Raw genomic sequence first — 24,385 nt, 5'->3', positions numbered from 1 at the left:
GAGATGTGGGGCTGGGGGACAGTCCCTAGGGACCGCCCATGGTAGGGGGCTGGGGACACCCCAGGGACACTGGGGGACTCTTTGGGACAGGAGTATGGGGTCAAGGACACCCCGCCATCCCCTCTGCCAGAGGCAGGGGACACCGTTAGGGGTTCCTCTGTGCGGTGCTGGGGATGTCCCTAGAGGCCCTCTGTGCTGGGGATGTGGGGTTGGAGGCATCCTTTTTGCTGGTGCCAGGGGGCACCTCAGAAGCACCCCTGGGGGTGTGGGGTCGCCCCCTGGCCCACCCTGCCAAAGGGACACTGCCAGGGTCACCCCCAGGAACCTGTCTCTGCTGGTTGGGATATACTGGGGTTGCCCCCCAGGGTTCCCCCTTTTCAAAGGATTTCTTTCTCCTGTGGACAGGACTGGGGGGATCCTGGGGGGATCCCTTTTCCTGGGGCTGTTTACTGGGGGATCTGAACGAGTCCAGCGTGAAACCCTCTCTCCGAGAGGTCCTCTCCCCAGCCAGGCGTATGCTGCGGGGGGCGCAGGCTGGAGGGGCAGGACCTGGAAACGTCTCCCCTGTGGACACGGGGGATGTGTGGTTTGTACCCGTGGGCTGGCCGTGCCCTGGCCTGTGCCCTCAAAACGAGGGCTCTGAAGACATGTGCCGTCAGACCTCGTCTCGCACCTTGTCCTTCTGCTTGCCACTCGTTTCTCCTTGCCCCTCAGCATCTTCTGCTGGTGAGAGCGTGTCTTAAAGCCCATCCCTTTGGTGGGGAGCATCTGCATTCCGGCACGGAGGGGACAGGACGCTGGAGTCTGTTCGGGGCAGTCACAGGAATGAGTTGTAAGGACATGCTGGAAGTTTTGGGTTGGGCCACGTGTCCTTCCTGGGCCACAGGTGAGCTCCAGCCATCTTTGAGGAAGAATGCAAACTCTCTTTGAGGAGCTAAAGGGAGTCTTGTTTCAGTTTTCGTCCCAAGTTTTGGGGGAAAGGAGGCTTTCTGGACGCGCTGACATTTCTCCAGTTGTTGGGTTTCCGCTGTCCTATGGAATAGGAGTTTTTCTGTGACCTGCAATGTGTCCTGACACAGATTCATCCATGAAAACTTGTCTTATGAAGACCATCATGAGTGAATTCCCAGCACTATTAAGGAAGGAATGGCCTGACATCGCCTCTGGGATGTAGGATGGATGTGCAAACCTCTCCCAGCTTTTCTCTTTTCTTCCATGGGTGACCCTGTCCGCTGGTCTCTCACCTTTTTGTCCTCTAAAAATTAAAGGATAATCTTTTATCTACCTGGAAATCAGTGGATGTTCAGCCTGCTCCAAGCTCTGTTACGATGCTCTACAGCGCTGACCTAGCTGCCTCAGTTTCCCCATATGCGTAAGGATATGCTGCTTCCCACACAGGATTTGTTGGACATAATTTATTTGCGTTCAGAAAAACCTTGGGGATCCCTGTTGGAAATGCTATAAAGTCAACGTGGTGGTTATTTTAATTATTATCATACTTGAACAGGACTCATCAACTGTAGCTCTGCCAACACACCTCTGCCTAGACCTGCCTCAGTTTCTGCCAGCTCCTCTCTTGGTCCGACAGTGAAGAGGGATTTGGGGATTTTTTCAATGCTGCCCCTTTTGCTTTCCTGTTCATTTCAGAGCGAGAAAGCTCAGGGAAACGTAGGAACCTACGTGAGACTTCAGGCTGACGGACTTATTTATACCATCCCAGCGAAACCAGACTCAACCACATGGCGAAAGTCCAGCGCTGGCACACCCCCGGGATGCAGTTCTCCTTCCTCGGGGACGTCGCTCCCCTTCAGCTATGGAGCTGCTCGTTTTTCCCCAACGCTTCCCTGTCTGACTTCAGCCCTCAAGTCCCTGATATTTCTCTTTTTCTCTGTGTTAGTGGGAAGAGTGAGGCAGTAGGTTAGGGGAGTACAGCCTTCCCATGCCCTGGCTGCGTGCTGGGAAATCCTGCTCTCGTTCATCCTCCTCTCCCTGCCTCTGGGTCCGTCTTGAGTAACTCCTTGTCGCTGGGATTGTGTCATGGGGCGTGGAGGAGTTTTCCAAGTATCTCGCCTCTGATTTCCAAACCTTCCTAGCTGTGTAGGTTGCTCGCTCCTTACTTTCACCGTCGTTGTGGGTTTGAGTTGTGGAGCGGAGGGTTTGGATGTGTTTGCGGTGATGCGCGCACCTCTCCACACCGCTTTTCAGCCAGATGATGATACGTTTTCTTTTCTCAGCTTCAGACCCAAAGAGGAGTTTGTGGCCTCTCAGCAGTCCATGGACTGCAAGTCAGACATTATTTTAGAAGACAGCCAGGACTAAACCCCACCTCGAGACTGGGTAAACTGGGACAAACCACCACTGAAGGCTGAGGTACCCGGTTACGATGTCAGGCTTTGAGTAGCAGCAGCAGAAAAAAATGCCTTATTTTCACCGAGTGGCCCAGGAAAAACCATCCAGACGCTTGTCAGCTTCCCTCTGCCTCAGATGGGGAAGGCAAGGAGCAGCAGCACGGCCTTGGGCAGGGTTTGTGCCACGGAGACCTGTGGTGGTGACTTTACCTGGCTGTGACTTCAGTTTCTCTAAGGTGCTTCTGAATTTGAGGAGTGGGAGGTCAGAGCACAAGCAGCGAGTAAACCCTGTACAAATCAACAGGAAAAAAAGTGCTTTAATTCCAAGCGAATCCCTCAAGCCTCAGTGAACAGGGCTGTTTCTCTCTTATTTTCCTAGAAATCTATGAGGGATGGAGCACAGCTAGAAAAGGTCGGGGTGCAAACCTGCTTGGAGAGGGTAATTACAAACCTGTGGGTTTCTCTGTGTGATACCCAAGCGCCAGATCTGGACCGTTCACATACTTCACCCGTATCTCAGAGATCAGCGGTAGCTTCGCCATTGAATGCAGAGGCGTCAGATCAGGCCTCGACTGCAGAGAGAGAGGCAGCACGTCTAATTTAGACACCCAATAAATTATCCCCTGCAGCTGGACAGATGTCAAGAGGCTGCTGCTCTTGGTGGCTTCAGGAGAGGCTGGGAGAGCTCAGCAGCAGCGACTTGGGTCCCTGCTTCAATTCCAGCGCACATCCAAGGGAATCGTGAGCATGGTGTTGATTTCCCACCTACAGCTTGTCCTCTCTGTCCTCGCTGGGAAGTACAAATGAATTCAGAGGGCGATGCTTTCTGCTCTGATTGTGTGGACAGCGTGATGCCGTGGAGCTCGTTGCTTCTGTCTTGCGACCTTTTCTTTTCTGCTTTCCCATCCACTGCTCCCTCACCCTGCTTTCTGCTGAGAGGGCTGTGCTCCAGCACAAATTACTGTGCAAACTGATGCCTAACCCTTATGGTTTTTTTAAAGAATTAGGGCTTTATTGAGGCAGAAGGCTGGAGATGGGCATGTTATGGCTCAGGGTGCATTCACCGCTTTCTGTGCATCCTCTCCCAGTGGGGTGCAGACCTTCGATCACTCAAGTGCTTGTTTTCTTCTAGGAAATGTTACTGTGCGTGGCAGCAGTGGGATGAGAGCTGCCTCCTGGTGCCTCCCAGTTGAACTCTTGCTGGGATAAGCACGCTAGAAATGCCAGCAGCTTCATATCCATCCTTGGCCGACCATCTCCTGGTAGCTGAGAGCTACCACAGGTGGCCTGGTCCAAGCTGAAGCTGGTAGCATAGATGTTTTGTGTTCTCTGGTTGGATTTCCGTGCCCGCCTGGAGATGGCAGTGGGTTAAGGAGAGATTTATTGCTGTCCTCCTTGTGATTAGGTGGCGAAAATGCAAAGTCCTTAAACAATGCTCGTTGGCAATTCCAGGAGCTAAACTTAAAATCAGAAGAGAGATCAGAATCCCAGATTTTGGAGCTCTTTGTTTTTCAGGCTTTCCTGCTGGCTTTGAAGGACGCACATGCCCATGAACTCTAGAGCAGCGGATCCTTGGTGCATGTCAATCAGGTGGAGCAATGTTTTCTGCCGATGCTGCAGGAGTTTTTGCCAGAAGCTCTGGCTCTGCTCTGTTTATGCATGACTTTGGGAAGGTTTCTACTTCCCCCACAGTGAATTAATGCTGTGCCTTTTCTGGTTGTCTCCGGATCAGATTTTCAGCCCTGTACCATTGAAATGCCTTTGCAGTCCCCCAGGCTCCCTGAGCTCTGCCTTGCAACGTCTCTGTTTCTCCTGCATAGCAAGGGAGGGTAGATTTGGGGACAGCTTAGTGCCCCCATGTCCTGGAGAGAAGCAAGCAGCGCTGGAGCGGAGCACCCCTCCTCAAATCATGTAGGGAACGTGCTCATCTCCGGCTGGGTGGATTTATTTAGCCCAGCCGCCGTGACACAGAGGTAGCAATTCTGGAGATGTGAAAATAGCCAAATAGCGACTTGCCTTCTGCTTCCCGTTGCGGAGCACCTAGCTGGCTCTAAGACCACAAGGGTTTTTATCTCTGCCAGGGTATTTCCTCTCACTCATCTTTGCTCCAGGCCACATCCGCTCTTGCTGTGGGGAGCACGCAGCAGGGAACGACATCGCTCCCGCTGGCAGTCCTGGCCTGCCCCTTTGCCATGCGTACCGGGGTTGCCAGCCACTAGACAAGACGACCACCAGAAGCCCGTGGCTGAAGCTAGCAGCAATCTCACGGAGCTCATAAGTCAGCTGTGAAGACACAAGGGTCGCTCAGGTGCTTTAAGAAGTCTGTGAACGCTTGCAGCTCCGACACTGCGTATTTTGGTGCTCCTCTAAGGCCTATGCCACTGTTTGACGAGCGAACAAAGCCGTTTGCTGTGGTTCTGCTGAGACTGCAGCCTTACTTGAGTATTTCAAGGTTCATCTCTTTTGAAACTCCTCATGCTGCATCCTAACACAGGCCTGGTGATGATACGAGGTTCAGCATCCGCAGTTGCAAGGGGACTGGATTCTGCGGGTATCTAATCTGGTGTTGTCTTTTTAATATCCGGAGGAGGTGTTCAAACCCCGCTCTGGACGTGCTGGTGGACAAGGCTGTGATAGCCTTTTGGGGAGAAAAAAAAAAATCCTGTTTGTTCTCCTACCACTAACGCAAAGCATTTTTCTGGGAGAGCGGTTGGTTTAGGAGGATGAATTGCAGCAGTGGGTTTTGTACGGGGAGCTGAAGCAATGCCTCTGAGCCTCTCTCCCTCCGATTGCACAATTTCAGTGGCTGTTGAGCGATTTCAGCTTTCCCCACTTCTGATGTCCCGGTCCAAGAGGAGAAACTGAAAGAACTGCAAGCCAGAGACTTGGTTGACGGGGAGAGATTCAAAGCCGGAGTGTGAGTAAGCAGCAGCTATCTGGGAGAGCAGCGCCGTTACCAAGACTTGCAAGGCACGAGCACCCCGTGCTCGCTTGTTTTAGCGTGTTTACCAACCAGACGTTTTTTCCTTCCCGTGAAATCTGATTTTTCTGTTGTGCCGAGCATGTGACTTTTCCTTCTGCCTTCAGCGAGAGCAGGGATCCCTTTCCACAAGCAGCCAGCTCCGTGCCCGTCCCCTGCTCCGTGCACTTTGCTCACCGTGACAGAGCAACGGGATGCTCCCTGCGACTCGCGAGGTGTCACCGCTGGAACAAGTCCTGTCTTTGGCTGAGCCTGCTGCAAGGTTTGCTGCTCAGAAATAATGAAGGAAAACCCTGGAAAAGCCTTGGGGGTGTGGGAGCTGACGAGCGTACGTGTCGCAGGAGGTGACAGCCTTGCTGGCGCTGGATTGCAAATGCTTCAGAGCTCTGCGTTTGCAGCCACGGAGCATCTTTGCTGTGAGTTTCAGCTTCGCCTGTTTCAGGCTCCTGTCTCTGCGGGTCACAAGCATGCTCTGTTTCTCTCCGCTTGTGGTGCCTTTAACATGCTGATGCTCTGTGTGCCGATGTGTTTCATCGGGAAAGCCGCGAGACCCAGGCGAGGTGTACCGAGTCCGGGAAGGGAAGCTGGGCGCTGAGGCTGGTGCTGGTTTGGAAGCTTGTTATAAGAAATGTTGAGTCAGATCATGTATGCAACCTCCAAAACGTCCTGCTAGAGCTGAAGCTTTAGGGCTTTGTGTTACACAAGTGTACAAGACGGAAGAACATCCCTGCCTTGAAATTCAGCCTGCTTTTATGGGTGGTATGGAAGACTAGGAGTTTTCCAGGTAGAGTAGTTCAGCCTGCTCTTTATCCCTTTGCCATTGAATGTCTGTACTCCCCTGAGCAGGTATGAGAGTGCTGGTGCTTATGTGTCTGTCCTGTCCCTTCCCATTGCCTCTTCCCTTGGGGGTTGAGCTGCCATCGCTTGCTTGGGACAAGGTCAGTCACCTGCCTCCTTTTTTTGGTGCTCCCTGGAGCTCCAGGCTTGCTCCTGAGGGTGCTCAGCTCCGGGTGCAGCCCCAGACTGAGTGCCAAGACCCAGAACTGGCTTCTTAATCGGCATTTTTTTTAATCGCGTCATTAGACAGCTTTGCAGGCTGCGTTCACAGGAAACCGTGTGGGTTTGCCCTTGCTGCAGAGGGTTATTCTGGCTGTGCAGTCCGGTAGGTAACGTGCCACCATCCTTCTCCAGTCGTGCAGCGTGGTGGAAAGGCAGGTGCTGGGAGCAGGCTTGGGAAGGGTTTTGGGTCTAGCGAAGGGTTTGCATCTCCAGCTGCCTGCCTGGATGGCTCACAAAACACTGCCCTCAAAGAAAACCACCTACTTGATAGCTTGGAGAAGGTGTCTTTCCAGCCGCCGGGGAAGACGGTGAGAGGACAGGAATTGAGGCGGAAAAAAGGCTGCTGCAGTTTCTGTTATGTTTTGTCTGTCTGCTTGCTGCTTTGTGGCACTGCTGTTTGCTTTCCTGCAGCTGGGAAAAAATCCCTCGCCAGTCCGCGTGCTGTGGGTGGGAAAGCGGGTTCCCAAGCGCCTCTCGCCTTTCCCATGCAGCGAGCGCCGTGGTTAGGGAGCCGGAGGAATGCGAAGGGTGCCCAACTGGGCTGTTTGCTTTTCTTTCACCATGTTTGCCCTGCCAGGGAAATACCAAGCAGAACAAGGGAAATGAACTTGGTGTTGGAAAGCTGCTAGCGAAACATCTGCGGGCCAGATTTACGGAGGGGAGATGGAGGCTCGGTTGGGTTGTGGCCAGCCGTGAACAGATCAGGAGACTGTATTTCAATATTTCAATAAGGCTGTAGAAATACTGGAGAGATTTCAAAGGAGAGCCACAAGAATGATTAGATTTGGAGAATGGACTTTACAATGCGGCTGCCTGATTGTTTTTTGGCATCTCTTGCAACACAGGAGCTCTGTAAATAGGCCTGAAGAGCTTCACACACATTGAGAACACGTACAATTAGTAGGCTATAAAATTGTGCAAGGGATATCCTTTCTCGTGTGTGCCGGAGCGGGGTGTGGTGTATCACTGCAAAAAAAAAAAAAAATCAACTCGTGATTGATAACCAGCAATTAAATCCACCTTCTCCTCAACGGGGACAAGGTGTTATTGTGAGGAGCGCAAACCCCGTGCTCCCCTCAGTGCAAACCAGCTCTCTGTCCCCTTTGGACAAACGCCCTTCTGCTCTGCTTTCTTCTCAAGTGTGTTTAACTCGCCGGCCTCGAGTGTTTGGGCTTTTGTAACCAGTTCACTGAAGCAGGTTTTGTCCTACACCGTTGCAACACCGGTGCTCGGACCCAGCTGGGGCTGCGGAGTGGTCTCGGTGAGCGGCAGGGATGCCTTCTGCATGCCGACGGCGCTTATTTTGGCCACAGGAATGTCTATAAATAGCCCTGAGTCGGGGCTCGAGGCGTTCGCTGTGCCCCACACGAGTCCTCCGTCCCAGCCAGCCTTCAACCCTTCTGGTTTTGGAGCGCAGAGATGACGAGAGGAAGAGCATCTCTCCATAAAACCCAGAGATGACCAACGTTGCTTTTAGTTAATGCTTTTTAACCTTATTGCTTGCCTGCTTCCTGATTTTCCCCGGCTCCAGCCCAGCTTGCTGCCCAGGTATGTCAGGGAGCTGCTTTGTGGATGCTTCATAAAGTTTGGTCACCACCTCCCAAACAGGTCCGTCTGCCACGCCGTGATTAGTGAGAGGTTGGTTTCAAATCATTCCTTTGTGTTTTACAGCGATTTACAGGAGAGAAGTAAACACTCCATATAAATGCCATTTTTTCAGGGCAGTGCCACATCACTCCTGCCTGTGCTGCACGATCGGGGTCAGATGCTGGGACCGTCCGTGGTCTGTGCCTCCACCCCAAGATGTTTGAGGTCTTAGTTCCTCCAGATTTTGGGCAAGGTGGATCCTGGAGCAGGCCAGTAGGCTTTTGGGAAATGATGCAACTGGATTTTGTTCCCCAACTGGGAAAACTATTTCACCGTACCTTTCCTCCGTGTGTGTCTTCACCCTTCTTCCCAAGCCGAAAACACCTCCTCATCAGCTTTTGCAAGTCGCAGCCTTTCGCCACCCTCTCTGTAGGGATGACTCCACCCAGGAGATCCCGAGGCTTGTTCAGTCTTGTTTCCTCCCTGGAAACGTGGTAGCTCGGCAGGGGATTTGCCTGGTCTCTCCTGCCGATCTCTTCTTAGGGCTTGTTGTGCTCCAGCAAGCCGTCCACGTCCTTTGCTTGGGGCTGTAAGCCGTTGGCCATGTTTATTTTGGAGGGATGCTGGAAACAGCACCGTCCCTTGACGCAGCACCATCCAGGGAACGCGGCGGCACGTCTTGGCGCCTGCGAGTAGGCGCGAGCCCTTGGTGCGCTTCCCTGGGACCGGCAGCTCTTAAAATGCCGTGACTCAGAGCACCCGAATCCAAATCCGAAACTGCTGAGCACACGTTTCTCGCTCGCAGGGTCCCACGTGCACAGGGCTGGCACGACCCCATGACTCTGAGCAAAGCACAGTCACGCCAGTTCATCCTCTGGCTCCTGACGTTGCAGAGGGGCGGACTTGAGCCTTTTGGGGAGGTTTGCTCTGGACATCGTTATGGAGCTGGGGTTTCCAGCAGCCTCCCAGGAAGGAGGTGCAATGCAGGGGTAGCTGCTTTGTCTGCATGCTCCTTGCAAAGCAGCTAAAAGTAACGCCAAGCCTTAATATAATGCAGAACGAGCCCTTCAAAACCTAGTTCCCTTCATGGGGGGAAGATGTGACTTTTCTGGGGAAGAGAAATCTGTTTTTCAGAAATTTCCTGGTACTTCTCGATGTTCAGAGATGTTGAGATGAGACAACCACCGTTTGCTAATGGTTTGCAACCTCTGATGATGGGAGCAGGTCGGTCTGTGTAGCAACGGAGAGGGTTGGGAGCTGTGAGCTGGCTGCAGGAAGGACTGTAACAAAGATCTAAGTTATTTTTGGAGAAGGAAGGAGAGAAAAAAAGAGGAAATGCTTCTATCTGCTCATCTCTCTTGCTGCCCAGGCTTGGAGTCTCTCTGTCATGGGGAATTCCTCCAGTCGGTGGCACGGCCAGGCTCCAAGTTCCCTCCAAGATGACCTCCCCGAGCTGCGTGTGCGGAGCTGGCTGAGTGGCTCCTTGGTTTTAGTGGTAAGCTAATGTAGGGCTTGGTTATTTTTGTTTTCCCCTAGCTGACTCCCACAGCTGCCTTTCCTCAAGGGAGCACAGAGCCTGCAGAAACACCCAGGACAGGAGCGCTCCTCCGAGGGAACCCCAGCTCTCTGCAGAGGCAACAGCCTGCTTGGGACAAGCCGGGAATTTCTGCCTTCAAATCCCGGCTCACGTCCCCTGTGGCAGGGGCTTTGCTTCCTGCCTCAGTTTCCCCAAAAATGGGATATTTTAGTGAGCTCCAGACAGCTCTCGGAGAACGTGGCTCCATCTATCCATTGTCAGAGGGGTATGGCTCTAAATTATGACTTTTTTTTCTTCCTCTGGTGTCCTTGCTGCAGGAGTGAGCTTAAAACCCTGGCTGCAGGGAGCTCCTGAAATAGTTCTTGAATAGTGGGATTTTAAGGCATTCTTCTCCCTGCTTGGGTCTGGGCTGCCTGTTGATAGTGTAAGTCTCCTGGGACAGCTTCTTCCCAAAAACGGATGAGAGCTGCTGAGCTGAAATGCTTCGCGTCTCACCTGGGTGTTGTGAAAAAGTCCGTGCGTTGCCAGAGCACCCGCGGGTGGCTCCGCAAACAAAACCTTATTGCGTATTTCCTTCCCCAGGGGATTTACCTTCTGGACTAGACGGGACAGGGACAGGCACAGGCTGTGCGACTGGATGAGGGAATTTGGCTGCGATAATTCCGGCTCAGCAATCCTTTCCCACGTAAGGGCTGGGACCTGCTCCGTGCAGGAACACGCCTGGCTCTCCCGTCTTAACCTAAGAGCTCCAGAGAGAGTCAAGGTCGTCAAGCCAGGAGAGCGTTGGAGCTCGATATATTCCTGTTTTTAAGAGGGTTGTTGGGAACAGTTCCCCAGGCACCATGAGGTGTTCTCTGTCCCCTTGATAACTTTTACATTGAGACTGGATGATTTTCCTAAAGGAGCTTCTCTGGCTCTAGTAATAATTCAGGAGGAGAAACCAGTTTCTGGGGACAGGTCAGACTCGACAAGCACAATATCATCAAGTTTTTGGTTTTTAAATCTACCGTCTAACTGGTGAGGTTTGGCAAAGACGTATCGGGTCAACAAAATACTGTACGTACAGGTGATGCGTTGTCATGGCTCAGCTGAACCGTGCTCGCCTGTCACCAGCCAGAGCAAATAAGCGTGGCATATACAGCTGAGATTACGTCCTGGGTGAGTAATCTCCCTGCCCGAATGCCAAGTATGTGCAAGACGGGGACCTAAATAGATCTGTAAGCTCCAGGGGCAGGAGGAGGCCGGTGGGTCAGCTAGGAAGGGATATAGCATTTGGGTGTAAGGGGATTTCTAGGATTTCTAGCAGGTTTTGCAGAAGCAGAAAAGCAATTTATGCTGCGTCGAGCCTCCGAGAGCTGTTGTCAGCAGAGCACAGGGCCAGCACTGACTTCAGAGCTAACTTTGCAGCTGCAAACGGGTTAACCGAGGATGAGTCAAGCTGTCCTGGTTTTTGAGAGAGCGGCAGCTACATGACGTGATGCGTGGTAGGGATGTAGCCTCGCCCCAGCAGAGGGAAACCACTCAGGATTAATTGAGCTGCCTTTGTCCCATATGCATGTGCCTCGGTCTGTATCTGTGCTGCCCTCTGCACCCTCCGAGTCCCTGCTGCTGTGCGGCCAGGCAATCCGTACCAGCCTGTGTCTGAAAGTCTGGGGCAGCTCTCAGCTGCCTGGCATCAATACCCAGCATCGCGGTGGTCACTCGAGCCGCCTGTGACAAGAAAACCTCTGTCTCTTCCCGGGATGCTGAAACCGCGCTGAGATTTCGCACAGATTTAGCACAGAGCGCGCGTGCTGCAGGAATGAGGCTCCTGGACTCGGAGCATCTTTTACACCTGGAAGCAACGTCTCTCCCCAGCCAGGGTTTCCCATGGCAAGACCCTGAGACCGAGGAGGGGACTCGTCCATGGCAGAGCCAGAAACAGAGCCCAGAGCCTTGATTTATTTCTCTTCTGAACCGCTTTGCGATGGCTGCGCCGTTGCAGCAGAACCACCAAACCCCCGCCGTAGTGTTAGCTGTAAAGGAGGAGGCCGTGTAGCTCAGCCCGCCCGCTCGGCAAACAGGGAAGTTGGTTGTGCAGCCGCGGCCACGCTGCTGGCATCTCTCTGAAAAGCGCATGAATCTTCGTGGGTGAGGTTCTTGCTATGAGCTACTGCCTTTAGGGTACTCTTAAAACCAGTTGCTACACCCTGTAAGTAACCTGCATCAAGGTTAAGCAAGCTGAGAGATTAAAAAAGGGTATTTAATGCTGGCTGTGAGTGTGTTGGCATCTCCCTCTGCCTCCTCGGTGGGCTGTAGAAGGGCATTTCATCCATCCCATCTCTTTTTGCAGCTGCAGAGCTACTTTGCTGCCTGTGAAGACGAGACGCCGGCTATCAGAAACCACGACAAGGTCCTGCAGCGGCTCTGTGAACATCTGGACCATGCTCTGCTCTACGGGTAAGCGTGGAGCCTGCCGCTGGGATGCTTTTCACCATGCTTTGCCTAGCATGTAGCCTCAGCAGGGGGAAGCCATCGAGGCAGTAATTGGGATGGAGATAACGAAGCCCTTGCTTAACCTTCCTCTGGGCTTCTTTCTTCTTCCAGCCTGCAAGATCTTTCCTCGGGCTACTGGGTGCTGGTCGTTCACTTCACCCGCCGGGAAGCCATCAAACAGATAGAAGTGCTTCAACACGTGGCCACCAACCTGGGACGCAGTGAGTATTCGCAGGCGCTGCCCTGGCTCTGAGGGCAAACCTGGGTTTGGGGACGTCTGGCAGGAGGCCCAGGCCGGTTGTGCTGGCTGCGTGTTCGAGGGCTGGAGCTGCAGGCAGATCGAGGGAGCCAGCAGGCGGCTGAGTCCGGGTCGCTTTGCTCAGGCCGAGGAGGCAGGAGTCCTGCCGTAACCGCATGACGGCTCTAGAAGTAATTGCACCGTGTCTCAGGATCGGGTGTTGGGTCAGAGACGTAGCCCTGCTTCTGCTGCCGTGAAACCAAAGCGATCTGCTGGGCCGTGCTCTCGGGAGGGGTTTCTGGCAGATGGGAGGCATCGCCTCTCTCGCCCCAGAACGTCTCGCTGTAGCTGTCGATTGCCCGATGCTGCTTCTCCTCTGCTGTGAGTTGTCTGTAGCGGATGTTTGGGACCATCAAGGCCGCTTTTGACGCAGGACGGTGCCCAGAGACCTCCTCTCTGCCTGACTATCCCAACACCCTTCATCTCCCAAGCCCCACACTGGTGAGAGCGGAGCTGAGCGCAGACTCCACCGTCGCCTCTCTCTGCACCAGAATTTGTGTAATATCTCAAATTGCACCTGCGCTGATTCAGAGCGATTCTCCCTCCGTCTCTCCTGTCTCCTCATCCCTGCTGGAAATGCCAGCAGGGCTCCCATCTTGCTGGAGAGACACAGTTGTGTGTCTGCTGCTCAGCCGGCTACCACGCAGTCTCTTATTCTTATTCCTGCTCCAAATCACGAATCTGCACCTTCATCTCCCACTGACATTTTTCCCCACAGATTTCCCCAACGGTCAGTTGCTCCCCTGAAATGATACAAATGCGAATGAACAATCTGAGGTGTCTTAACTGATTTGTGTTTATTTCTAGGCTTGCTTCGCTTCTCAGGCATTTCCCCTCAGATAAATCCTCTCTGCTGCTTTCTTTTCAGGCCGGGCATGGCTGTACCTAGCCCTCAACGAAAACTCTTTGGAGAGCTACTTGAGGCTGTTCCAGGAGAACCTAAGCCTGCTGCACAAGTACTATGTCAAGTGAGTATCCCAGCTCGTCCTCGTTTGGGCGCTGGTTGGCATCCCTTCTTGTCAGAAGCAAGCCCTAATTTGCCAGTGGGGAACAAGGAGTTGATCAGGGTCTGATCTTTCCTTGTGGGTTTTGCAGAGGTTTTGCGTGATTAATTGAAAGGTTCCCGATGTGGATGCGCTGTCCTATATAAGAGGGCCTGCAAGCATCTCTCCTAGTTACTGCTCTTACTCCCAGTCCCAGATGTATCCTTTATATTCTTCCATGTTTTCCAAGAAGCTGCTGAGCTCTTGTCCAGGGACCCAGCTCCAGTGGATGCCTGGAAATCTGGCTGTAGCTCAGTTCAGGGACAGCACGTAGTGGATGCCCGACTGCTCTGAGCCACGCGTGTCTGCCCTTAAGCTCTGCCATTGCTCTTAGGAAGAGGAAAACAGCAGGCTCGCAGCTCCGAGGCTGCTCATGCGGCAGCTCAGAGACACGCCACCAAGAAAACAGAAGGGTGCTTGTAGCTATTTCTTCTCTTTCCCACATCTCTGAAGCTCTTCTGTTTTTATCCATGCTGCAGGAACGCCCTGGTTTGCAGTCACGATCATCTGACCTTGTTCTTAACGCTGGTGTCCGGGCTGGAGTTCATCCGCTTTGACTTGGATCTGGTGAGTGTTTTATCTGATTGTCTTGGCTCTGGGAGAGCGGGTACGTGGAGCAGGGGGAGTCCTGGGCGTCAGCTCCCACCGCTTGGTCCAGGGTGTACCTTCTTGTTGGTCTTCGGCTGAAAACATGAAGCTGCCACTTAGGCTGGGGTCTTTGGAGATCCAGCAACGGGATTTATTCCTGTTGCTCAGTTATTCCTCTGCACTGTTCAGAAGAGGAACGAGGTAGATGCGGGGAAGCCAGCTGCAGGGCAGGTCGATGGGGATAAAGGAGTTGAGCTCTGCAAGCGCAGTACGAAATGCTGGCGTCCCTCCAGGGAAACACAAAGCCACTGGCTAACCCTTGGTGTCGCAGCGGAGCCAACGGGTTTCCTCTGAAAGGCAGCAGAAATGGACAGTCAGAGGACGTTCAAGGACAGCCCCATCGTTTCGACTGTGCTAATAACTGCGTGCGGTGACCAGAGCCTGCCTCACCCCACGCTGTCTTCTCTGCAGGACGCTCCTTACCTGGATCTGGCCCCGTACATGCCAGATTACTACAAACCTCAATACCTGCTAGACTTTGAGGACCGCCTGCCCAGCTCCGTGCACGGCTCAGACAGCCTCTCCCTCAATTCCTTCAACTCGGTCACCTCCACCAACCTGGAATGGGACGACAGCGCCATCGCTCCATCCAGTGAAGGTCAGTGGTTTTTTGGAGATGGGTGCGGTCAGGCCTGTGTGCTCCCACACCTCCTTCGGCTGAGTTGCTGCACCGGACGAGGCACCAAATGAGGTAGCAAATGATGGGCTGGAAGAGACCAAAGGGAGAGACCCAGCAGTTAGGCTGTGAGTCTGTCTTGCCTCGGGAGGTGCTGGGGTTTAAGCTGCGGGCGGCCCCTTTGCCTCAGACCAGGAGAGAAGGACTTCCCATGGTGGTCACCTCAGGCCACGTTTCCATCCTGGAAAGTCCTTCTCTTGTTATAGCAAGAACTGGAGAAATCTCCCCATGGAGTGAAAATCGTGTCTGTATCCGAACATGGCTTCCAGTTCAGAGCAGGTACGCAGGGCTGCGGAGGACCTTTTTTAACTGCTTATTTTGCAGTCCAGAGACGCAAATACGCTCGAAGTGGTGGGAATAGTTTCCAGAGTCTTTTCTCCATGTCTGCAGTCTGAGGGAAAGGCAGCCAGTGGTCTCAAGGTGCTGTTTTGTCCTCTTACACATCTTAACTTGAGCAGCCTGATAAGTTGTCATACTCACGCCCTTATCCCCGTCAGAGAGGATGATGAACTGAGAAGACAGGTACCTTTTGCCTGCCCCCTTAACCTGCTTCAGGCTGGAACAGGGAGCTCTTATGCTGCATGAAGCATGTTCACATGAAGGAGCGGCTCTGCTGCTGCTGTTCCTAATCCAAAATACGTTGGCCCTGTTCCTTTTTTGACGTCAGTTTGAACAAAGCGAGCTCCGGGGGTTCTGGAGTCGATGGGGTGATGCGTGCCGTTAATTGGATGCAGTGAATTCGGGATTGAGCCCTCATGTGGATGGGTTCCCTCTGAGACCAGGGTCCACCAGTTGCCTTTTATCTGCAAGACAGAAACTGCAGATGTTAAAGATGCTGAGAAGGAACAGCCCGGGAAGCAAGATGCAGATGCGGGGATGTTAGCATCATTTCAGCAAAGGGCTTTAAAGCACAGCACTGTTTTGGGTTCACCCATAACACGTGCGCTCATGCTGTAAGCGTGAAAGGGTTTGCTTCTGGGGACTTGCTTATGCCGAACCTCCAGCACCCAGGTCAGTTGGAGCCAGCACGCGGAGCCTGGCAGTAAAAGTCGCAGGAGGAAGCTCCTCTGTCCCCAGAGGTTTGGCATAAGCAGCTGTTTCAGTGCATGCTGCATCCCCTGGGCTCGTATTCCTGTTCCTCCCTCAACAGAACATGTCTTGGTGCCAGCACACCTCCTGCCTGTCCCTGTCGACTGGGCAAGGGGTGTCACTTGGGTCTGGCTACGCTCTCCAGCCTGTCTGGTGGATGGAAGCTTAATGCTCAAGAGAAGAGGAGTCTGGAGTAGAGATCCCGGGAGATTTTGAAGCTAGATCTTTGGTTTTAGCATCGTTGTGTCCAGGCAGTGGTTCTGATCTGTGCCTCAGTTTCCCCATGCATTGAGGGGTTTGGTGCTGCTGTAGGGGATGCGCTGTTGCGGGGCCAGGACAGAGGAGCAGAGCCCCGGAGGGCAGGCATTGCCACTGTTCCTCCAGCACGGAGGAGGTAAACTTCAATAACTGTTTCACTGCTCGTCATTTCAACAGGAGCATCTCGCTACCCTGGGAGTGTAGGTGGAGCTGGGGATTTTAGGATCAGAGGACAAGGTTTTCCCTTTAATCAGACCCCTGGCTTTGCAAACATTAATGAGTCAAACATCACAGTATCTGTGGGAGGTAAGTGTGAAGTGGGGAAACTGAGGCACAGAGTGATTAAATTGCTTCCCAGAGGGGATCCCTGATCAGGCACACAAACCCTGGAGGACACTGACCGTTCTTCTGGTTTAACTTTCCAGCAGCTTGCATAACGGGGCCTTCATCCTTCGCTGGCCCTGTTGTAGCTCCCATAACGCAAACATCCAGCAGGAACAACTGTTAGCGCAGCTGGTTTCCATTTGCATCCATGGTCCCTAACTATCTTCTCATGCATTTCAGATACCGGTGCAAGATTGTTTTGTTTCTCTCCTTTCCCATCTCCCTCCCCAAATCCCCTTCACACTCTCCCCTGTCCCCCCTCCCTCCCCACTACTTGTATTTCTAATCCTGAGTTTTATCCCTCATTTTTGTAGATTATGATTTTGGAGATGTCTTTCCAGCAATGCAGACCATGCCCAGCAGAGACTGGGAAGGTGGGACATACTCATCTGTTACAACATTTTGGTTTTCTCTCTGCATTGCTGCCACCTGAAGCTTGCTGCATGCTCCCCGGTTCATTTCTTTAACAAGCAACCACCACATCTTGATGGAATTCAGTAGAGGCAGAAAGGAGCGGAAAAGATCCCCCAAGGTTGTGTGTCTCATCCCTAAGACCACGTGCAAAGCTTTCCCCAACTCCTGGCATATCCAGGCACGCTCACCTGGCCGTATATCCCGGAGCGGAGGGTTGTTTTCCTGCCCCTGATGATGCCTCCCTGTCTTCTAGACGTGTCTGCCCCAGCGCTCGGCACAGCAGGCGTGAGGCTGGAGTTGAGAGCGTGGTTCTGTGGCTGCTCAGTACGTTACGGCCTGTGCTGATAAAGGACCCTTTATACCAGGTTACAAAAGAGAAGCTGCAAAATCGCCCCCGCCACGAAGCTGGCAGGCAGGGATCAGCGGCCGTCCAAAATGAGCGTGACCGTGCCAGCTGACCTTACGCCGTAGATTTCCTCTTTGGGGTAGAGCACGCAGGGTGCTGATTGAAAGACGGATCCACCTTCATTGATTTGCTGAAAGCGGTGGAAACCAGCAGAATTAGTTCTGCTTGCTTTAATTTTGGGCCTTTTGCAGGGATTAATTTGGGAGGTTTTGTTTTCCTTGGACCCTGCTCTCCTGTATCAAAACATCTCTCTTGAAGCCACAACATCCAGCACATCGCTGTGCCCAGTTTGGGTCACTACACTTCTTTTTTTGTTGTTTTTTATTTATTTATTCTTTTATTTTATTTTACCACTTTTAAAACCATCTTGTCAGCTATGTCTGGCCTTTACAGTCAAGAGCATGTGCCTGTTTTAGAGGAACTTGTTCTCCTTCCTTCACATGCAGTCCCTCTGTGGATAATTTGCATGTCACAGGAGTAGGAGACCTCTCCGCTTTACCCCCGGAGGAAATACACCCACGCTCTGTCCTTTGCAGCTAGAAACTGGGTGGAGCCTTGGGTCTGAATTGCCTTGGCCGGTACCCCCTGAATATTTGGGGAAATTCTGCCTGAATTCCATGTGGATGGCTCTTGGGCTCTAACACGCTCCCTCTCGTCTTCTTTCTTACCCCACGCGCAGAGATGCTCGCAGAGATGGTTTAACGCCTCCCTGAAGCTTGAGTGTACACCCAGAGGATACCAACCACGTTTCCAAAGCCAACACCCAGCGAGCAACTTAACCGTGGCTGTTGGGTGCAGGCTGGGAGAAGCCAAGGGATGCTGGGGGCAGATCCCTCCGGCTTTCGGAGGCGCGCACGGCTCCCGTGTGCAGGCCCCGGTTGCAAAGCGGTGCCGGTGTGACCCACCGCTGCTCCGGGCTGTGTGCCGAGCAAACCTCGGCCGTAGCAAAGTTTTCATCGTAATGCCCCGCCAGGTTAGCTTATTGATGCATTCCTTGCACAGAGCAAGAGGTTAAGAAAGTTGGGGCAGTTCCCCATGTTCAGCAAATGCATTTGGGGTCAAATTCTGTATTTTGGACAAAGATTGTTTTGTCTCAACAGAACCAGCAGGGTTTAGGCAAAAAAAAGTGACATTCATTTTGGTGATACAGGCTAGAAGCCTGTGGCTGAAATAACTTTTAAATGTTTTATTGTCTCTTTAATGTAGACATTAAAATTCTACCCGATTTACCTCCCTTGATAGCGTTCACACCCTCCACGCTGCAGGGCAGGCGTTTCAGCAGGAACAAAGCAGCGTTTTGAAATCGGCCGTCACAAAACTGCCTTTATTAGATGTTTTTTATGAGTGGTTTCATTTTCCTACTCAAAGCCTACGCCCCCGAATCGGTCTGCCGGGGCCGTGGTTTCCTTCAGAAGGGGTCTCCCTGCCTAGCAGGAGGTTTCTAGCTGGCTTTGGAAGTGAAGGGTGCTGGAGAAGAGCAGGGCATGAGTAACCTTCCCTTAACCGTGACTTTGTGGACGGATAACTCCGAGCATGACTCCTGTAGCCCTTCTCCACTGCTCCTTTTCCCTCTGAAGACTAACATGGGCCAAGCCGGTTGTGCTACGACCTGTCTGTGCAGCCTGCTGTCCTCGGACCCCGGTGAATGCTGTGTCCCCCCTCCACCACACTTCCAGCCCGCCGTGCGCGTCTCGTGCAAGCGGAGAAAAGCAGCCGGCTCCGTACGGATCGCTGCTCTGCGGGCTGGCTCCGTTTCTGCCCTTCTGTCTGAGCGAGCATCTTCCTAAGACCCAGTCGTAGGGGAGAAGCAGCAGTGTGGGACAGCAGCCTCTTTAGCTCGCTGTCATCTTGCTAAGGAGCACCACGGCCCCAAGACCCCTCGAGTTCCTTCCCAAGGACGCTACCTCTACTTAATCCGGCTGCCGGCTCCTGGGTGACCGAGCTGTTATTTCCAGGCGTTGTCTAAATTGCAGCGGGTGCAAAATGCAGAGCGATGCTGGGTCGCGCGCTGGCCTCTCTGTCCCTCCTTGCAAAGAGCCTGCTGCCTGCAGCAATCTCTGAAGCTAAGCTGGTCTGACAGCGCTCTGCCGGTGCCCGGGGTGGCGTCACTGCGAGCAGTATGGTGACAGTGTAGTACCCCGAGCCCCCAGCGCGCAGCTTTGCTTGATTCGGGTTGATCCGGGTTCCCTAGCTGACATTCATCCCGCTCTTCCCTTCTTGTCTTTGCAGACGGAGACCTCACGGACACGCTCAGCTGCCCACGCTCCACCGCCTCGGAGGCGAACGGCAGCAAAGCCTCCGTGAAGAGCCCAACGCAGCGCTACAACCCCTTCAACGAGGAGAAAGCCGACGCGCCATCCTCCACCGAGACCACGCCGGTGCACACAGCTTCCCAGGAGAAGGCAGAAGCCACCCCTGAAGGAACGGACCAGTCCGAGAGCTGCACGGAGCTGGAGGTCATCAGGTAGGGACAGAGCTGCCTGGCCTGGAAACATGTCCCCGAGTGTCATCTGTCACCAGAGGCTGATGCTGTGCCACCCCTTCTAGCCCAACAGAGACAGCAGCTGTGGTGTAGCCTTTATACAATCATGAGAAAGTGCTTTTATACCTCCAGGCACCAACTGATGCTCTGTAGCTGTCAACAGAGCTGGTCCCTTGGGTCTGCAGAGCTACAGGCTGGCTCGACATAAACGCCTTTGCCTGACAGTCTGTATCGGAGAGCTCAGAGGAAGCCGTGAGCTTTTGTTTGAAGCTTCCTCCAGCTGGTGGCAGATTTGCAGCAACTCTGGGTCTCAGATCTTCTCTCCCGTCCTTCCTCTTGTTTGTCCATGAGCGGTGGCTGAACCTGTTGAGGGAGATGCCTCCGCAGAGCTGCTGGCCTGTGTTTGACTCTTGCAGAGGAGATCCCCAGGGTTCCCTCAGAGCCCTTAAACCCAGACAAAGAGCTCAAGGCTCTGTCTGCTCACACCCAGGAATGGGGGCACCCCAGAACCAGCCCAGCAGGCCTGTGCTTTGTTCTCGCACCCTGTTTTTCCTAGGAGGAGCAGAGGAGCTGGGTTACGTTGCACCCTGCTCTCCGGCAGACACGAGGGAAGGGGAGCACTGCGCTCGCTTCCCGAACAAGAGTGACCTGGCAGCAGCTGGGGTGCCATGGGAGGCCTGAACACTTCCACAGCCGACATCCCGGTGTGCCATTTGGCTGGAGCGGGCTCCAGTCTGCATCTCCCTCTTCTGGCAGCTGAGGCCATGACATTCCCACATCCTCTTGAAACCTTCTCCCTTCCCAGCACCTTGCTCTCAGGCAGGGATTTCTCCCACATCAGTTTAGCTCCGCATCTGTTTCTGATCCCCTTTGCAGCCAAAGGAAGCCCAAGGCGCTGCGTCCAGCAGCCGATGCCTCTTTTTTCTTTGTTTGGATAGGTAGGAAATAGTGTCCATACTCTGCTTTTCTTGTGACGGCTGGCATGGAGGCGGGGGCTCTCTGTGGCCGCACGCTGAGCGAGGTTCTTGATATAAGGATTTCTCTGCAACAGGGAAAATTGCAAAGGAAGGTTGTTGGGCAAGGGTGGGACCCCTCTCTATATTGCAAAAGTCTAAGCAGGCGCAGATGAGTGACATCTCTCTTGGTCTCTCACCATCCAGGTTAGCCAAGAAGAAGAAAACAGGCAAGAAGAAGAAAGCGAAGCCCGAGGAGCCGGTGAACACCCCTGCGCCTGTAGTACCCGAGACCCAGCAGGCCAGTGGAGACAGCGGCGTGAACGGGCTGAGTGACAGAGAAGACCTGCAGAGAGACGATGGTCCCGCTGCGCCGGCTGGCGAGCCAAGCCCGAGCGGGCAGGAAGAGGGTCGCGAGCGCTCTGCCCTCAGCCAGCTGTCTTTACGCATCCCCGAGATGAAGGACACGTCCATGGAGAGCGTGGGGCAGCCGCTGAGCAAGGTGATGGACAGGCTCAACGGGCAGCTGGACCCTGGTGGCTGGAACGCCCCCCTCGAGCCCCCCGGGCAGTCCTTTCGGACTGGCACGCCAGGGGAGACCCCGGATGGATCGTCCTCTGGCGACTTTAGTGAGGGGATTTCAGCCCCCATGGACTTCTACCGCTTTACCGTCGAGAGTCCAAACGCTGCTGCACCAGGTGGTGGCCACCATGACGCTCCAGGGCCTGGCCAACCGCCACATGTTTCTGGTAGCCCTGAGGCTCCTGAAGAAGAAGAAAGCAGAGAGGGAGAAGCAGCTGGGGCAGTAGAGGAGTCTGGAGGGGCGAGTGATGAACCCCAAACTGGCCAGACAGAAACCGCCACCCCCCAGGCTCTCCGTGAGCCGAAGAAGGAGCAGCCCAGCCCTTCCCCGAGCAGCGCCGAGGACTCTGGCGTGGAGGAAGGGCAGGGCAGCCCTTCGGAGCTGACCCATCCCTCCGAGTTCAGGTGAGGCTGGGTGGGCTCAGCAGGGAGAGCATCTTCCACACAATCTTGAGCTCAAGCTGTCGCTTTTCCCTTTGTCCCTGGTTTGGGGGGCAAAGCCCATCCTTTTCCAGGATGAAGATGAGGCACAAGGGGTCAGGAGGAGAAGGTCTTGGGGGGCCAAGAGGTGCCCAAACCATGGACAAGTTCAATGAGGAAGGGGATTGCCCTTCCTGGGCTCACCCAGCCCCATGTCTGTGTCCATCCTCTACTGCCTCTCTTCACAGGGTGGATAACAACCATCTCCTCCTGCTGATGATCCACGTCTTTCGGGAGAACGAGGAACAGTTGTTCAGGGTAAGGTGGTCACCATCGCTCTCCCGTGAAGGACCGGCTCTGTGCCTGCATCAGCCGTGGGCTGAGCGCTCTTTTCTCTCCGCACAGATGATCCGAATGAGCACCGGGCACATGGAGGGGAACCTGCAGCTGATCTACGTCCTGCTGACAGATTGCTACGTGTACCTGATCCGGAAAGGTATCCATCCCAACAGCCTCTGCGCTCAGCTGCAGGGAGGGAGGCCTGCTTGATCTGTGGTTTGCCCATAAATTAGGGCACCATAGCTCACTACCTTCACTGCCGGTTCCCTCGTGTCCGCCAGAGCAGTGGCAGTCACGGTAGGGAGCTCAGGTTGACTTGTCCCCCGAGGAGCCCTGGGACACGTGCCCCATGGCTCCGTGCTGCCTGGGACACGGCTTGGTTTGCAGGTCCGACGCTGCTGCGCAGCGGCCCGGATCCGGGCAGCGCTGGGGTCCTTTGCTCCCCTTCACTTGCCTCTTTGTGTCTGTGCCAGGGGCAGCGGAGAAGCCGTACATGGTGGAGGAGGCCGTTTCCTATAATGAGCTGGACTACATTTCGGTGAGCGCAGCCTGCGTCGGGTCAGCCCTCCTGGGGGGAGCAGGAGGCGAGTGGGGGGGTCGGTCCTCACCTCTCCGGCCGCAGTGGTGTCAGGAGCATCGCGGTGGGGTGTTTCTGTGGGGTGCTCTGTCCCCAGGGAGCATTTTGGCCAGTGAATCTTTGAGACTGGGAGAGTTAGAAGTGATCCCCCCTCAAATGCCACCTCTGCAGCTGCCCAGCTCGCTCCTATCTTTGCATGGGCAGCAGAGCGACCACTGACCTTCTCCCCTGGGGCCAGAAGCCAGGTTCAGCCCTGCTTAGCCACCCCTCGTCCCCCGCCTGGCTTCCCTAACCGGTCATATGTGGCACAGGTTGGGCTGGATCAGCAGACGGTGACTCTGGTGTGCACCAATCGGAGGAAGCAGTTCCTGCTCGACACCGCAGACGTGGCTCTCACCGAGTAAGCAGGGACCGGGCGGCGAACCGTGGCGCTTTCCTCCCGGCGTGCGGGACCTCTGGCCGGCACCTTGGACTCCCGGCGTCACTTGGGGAATGCAAGAGGCTCCGGTGACAGCCCTTCATGACAAAGTCCTGCGACCAGAGGGGGTTTGGGGTTTGGTTTGATGCCACCGGCTAAACCCTGCAGGCACTGGCTGACGCAGACCGCGTGTCCTTTGTGTCACTGGGATGAGTAGGGATGAGGTCTTGAGTTTCAAGGCACGTCCCCAGGCCTCTCTGCATGTTGTCAGCTCAGGGAGGTGACCTCTTTAGGGCCTGGATGGTCATACTGGGATCTGTGTTAGGATGGGTGTCCATCTCCCAGTCTCGCCCATCTCTTTCCTGGAGCTCAGGCTTTGCAGCTCCCGTTGCCTTTGGTCTGTAGGTTGATTTTGAGACCTTTTGGTCTGGAAGACCAGAGGCCCACGTTGAAGGGAAGCCCCTTTGGCATGAGAGCGCATGAGGGAGATGAGGGGTTTGCCCTGGCCTCCTCAGAGATCTGTCTCCCTCTCAGGTTCTTCCTGGTCTCCTTGAAGTCAGCCATGATCAAAGGGTGCCGGGAGCCGCCGTACCCCAGCATCCTCACGGATGCCACCATGGAGAAACTGGCGCTCGCAAAGTTCGTGGCCCAGGAGTCCAAGTGTGAGGTGAGTTTGGATATCGCAGCCATCGCTACGTGTGGCGGAGGCTTAGGGAGACTCCCTCCCATTGACTCCTCCGCCTGATTCTCACAGGCCTGCGACGTGGTCGTGCGTTTCTACGGCCTCGTTCACTGGGAGGACCCCATGGACGAGGCACTGGGACCCACTGACAATAGCTACACCTCCGCCGAAAACGCGGTCACCAAGGACGGCATCCTGCACTACAAGGCAGGGACCTCCTACCTGGGCAAGGAGCAGTGGAAGACCTGCTTCGTGGTGCTCAGGTGGGCGCCGGGGCTGTGGTCGGGACTGGGGTCAGCCAGGGCTCGTCGGAGAAGGTGCTGGGACCAGTTTGCTGCCCAGGAGCTGCTTGGGAGATGGAGGGGACCCATCCTGTCACCTGGGAGGCTAAAGCCACCAGTTGTGGCTGCCCAGCAGCAGGAACGCAGCCCCACGGGACTGCGTGGGTGGAGGGCAGGGCAGGAGGGGCTGCGGGACCGAAGGCAGAGGGTGTTTGTGGGGTTGCCAGAGCCGAGCTGACTCCGGTTACCACCTCTCATCTTCCCAAACGGCAGCAACGGGATCTTGTACCAGTACCCGGACCGCACGGACGTCACCCCTCTGCTCTCCATCAACATGGGGTAAGCAGCCGGTAGGATGTAGCACCCAGATTCAGTGGGGATCTGGGGATCAGGAGCTCCTTGGGACGTTCAGGGAGGTGTTTCAGGGCACATTATGATCTAGTCCGTGC

The 24,385-nt window shown here is 54.5% G+C and overlaps 1 protein-coding gene across 6 annotated transcripts in view; it reads left to right on the top strand.

The window, feature by feature from the left end:
• PLEKHM2 (pleckstrin homology and RUN domain containing M2) overlaps positions 1–24,385 on the top strand; it is a gene marked incomplete at its 5' end in the record, with an annotated part of 36,839 nt that overhangs the window by 9,772 nt on the left and 2,682 nt on the right. For 2 of the 6 annotated variants that reach the window (XM_082328923.1, XM_082328926.1), the window contains 15 exons: positions 11,844–11,950; positions 12,098–12,207; positions 13,153–13,252; positions 13,807–13,894; positions 14,387–14,573; positions 16,697–16,756; positions 19,432–19,666; positions 20,845–21,624; positions 21,888–21,957; positions 22,045–22,135; positions 22,452–22,516; positions 22,867–22,955; positions 23,508–23,640; positions 23,728–23,918; positions 24,210–24,275. In XM_082328923.1, the coding sequence (XP_082185049.1) occupies positions 11,844–11,950; positions 12,098–12,207; positions 13,153–13,252; positions 13,807–13,894; positions 14,387–14,573; positions 16,697–16,756; positions 19,432–19,666; positions 20,845–21,624; positions 21,888–21,957; positions 22,045–22,135; positions 22,452–22,516; positions 22,867–22,955; positions 23,508–23,640; positions 23,728–23,918; positions 24,210–24,275 (2,372 nt within the window). Of the gene's footprint in view, positions 1–9,347; positions 9,470–11,843; positions 11,951–12,097; positions 12,208–13,152; positions 13,253–13,806; positions 13,895–14,386; positions 14,574–16,696; positions 16,757–19,431; positions 19,667–20,844; positions 21,625–21,887; positions 21,958–22,044; positions 22,136–22,451; positions 22,517–22,866; positions 22,956–23,507; positions 23,641–23,727; positions 23,919–24,209; positions 24,276–24,385 lie in introns of those variants that run through there. The other 4 variants (XM_082328925.1, XM_082328927.1, XM_082328924.1 and 1 more) reach the window with 3 other exon arrangements.

The sequence above is a fragment of the Platalea leucorodia genome, assembly GCF_965183815.1.
Source record: "Platalea leucorodia genome assembly, chromosome: 17".
Classification (NCBI taxonomy): domain Eukaryota; kingdom Metazoa; phylum Chordata; class Aves; order Pelecaniformes; family Threskiornithidae; genus Platalea; species Platalea leucorodia.
Note: the sequence above shows the minus strand (reverse complement) of the source record. Positions and strands in the feature narration are given on the sequence as shown.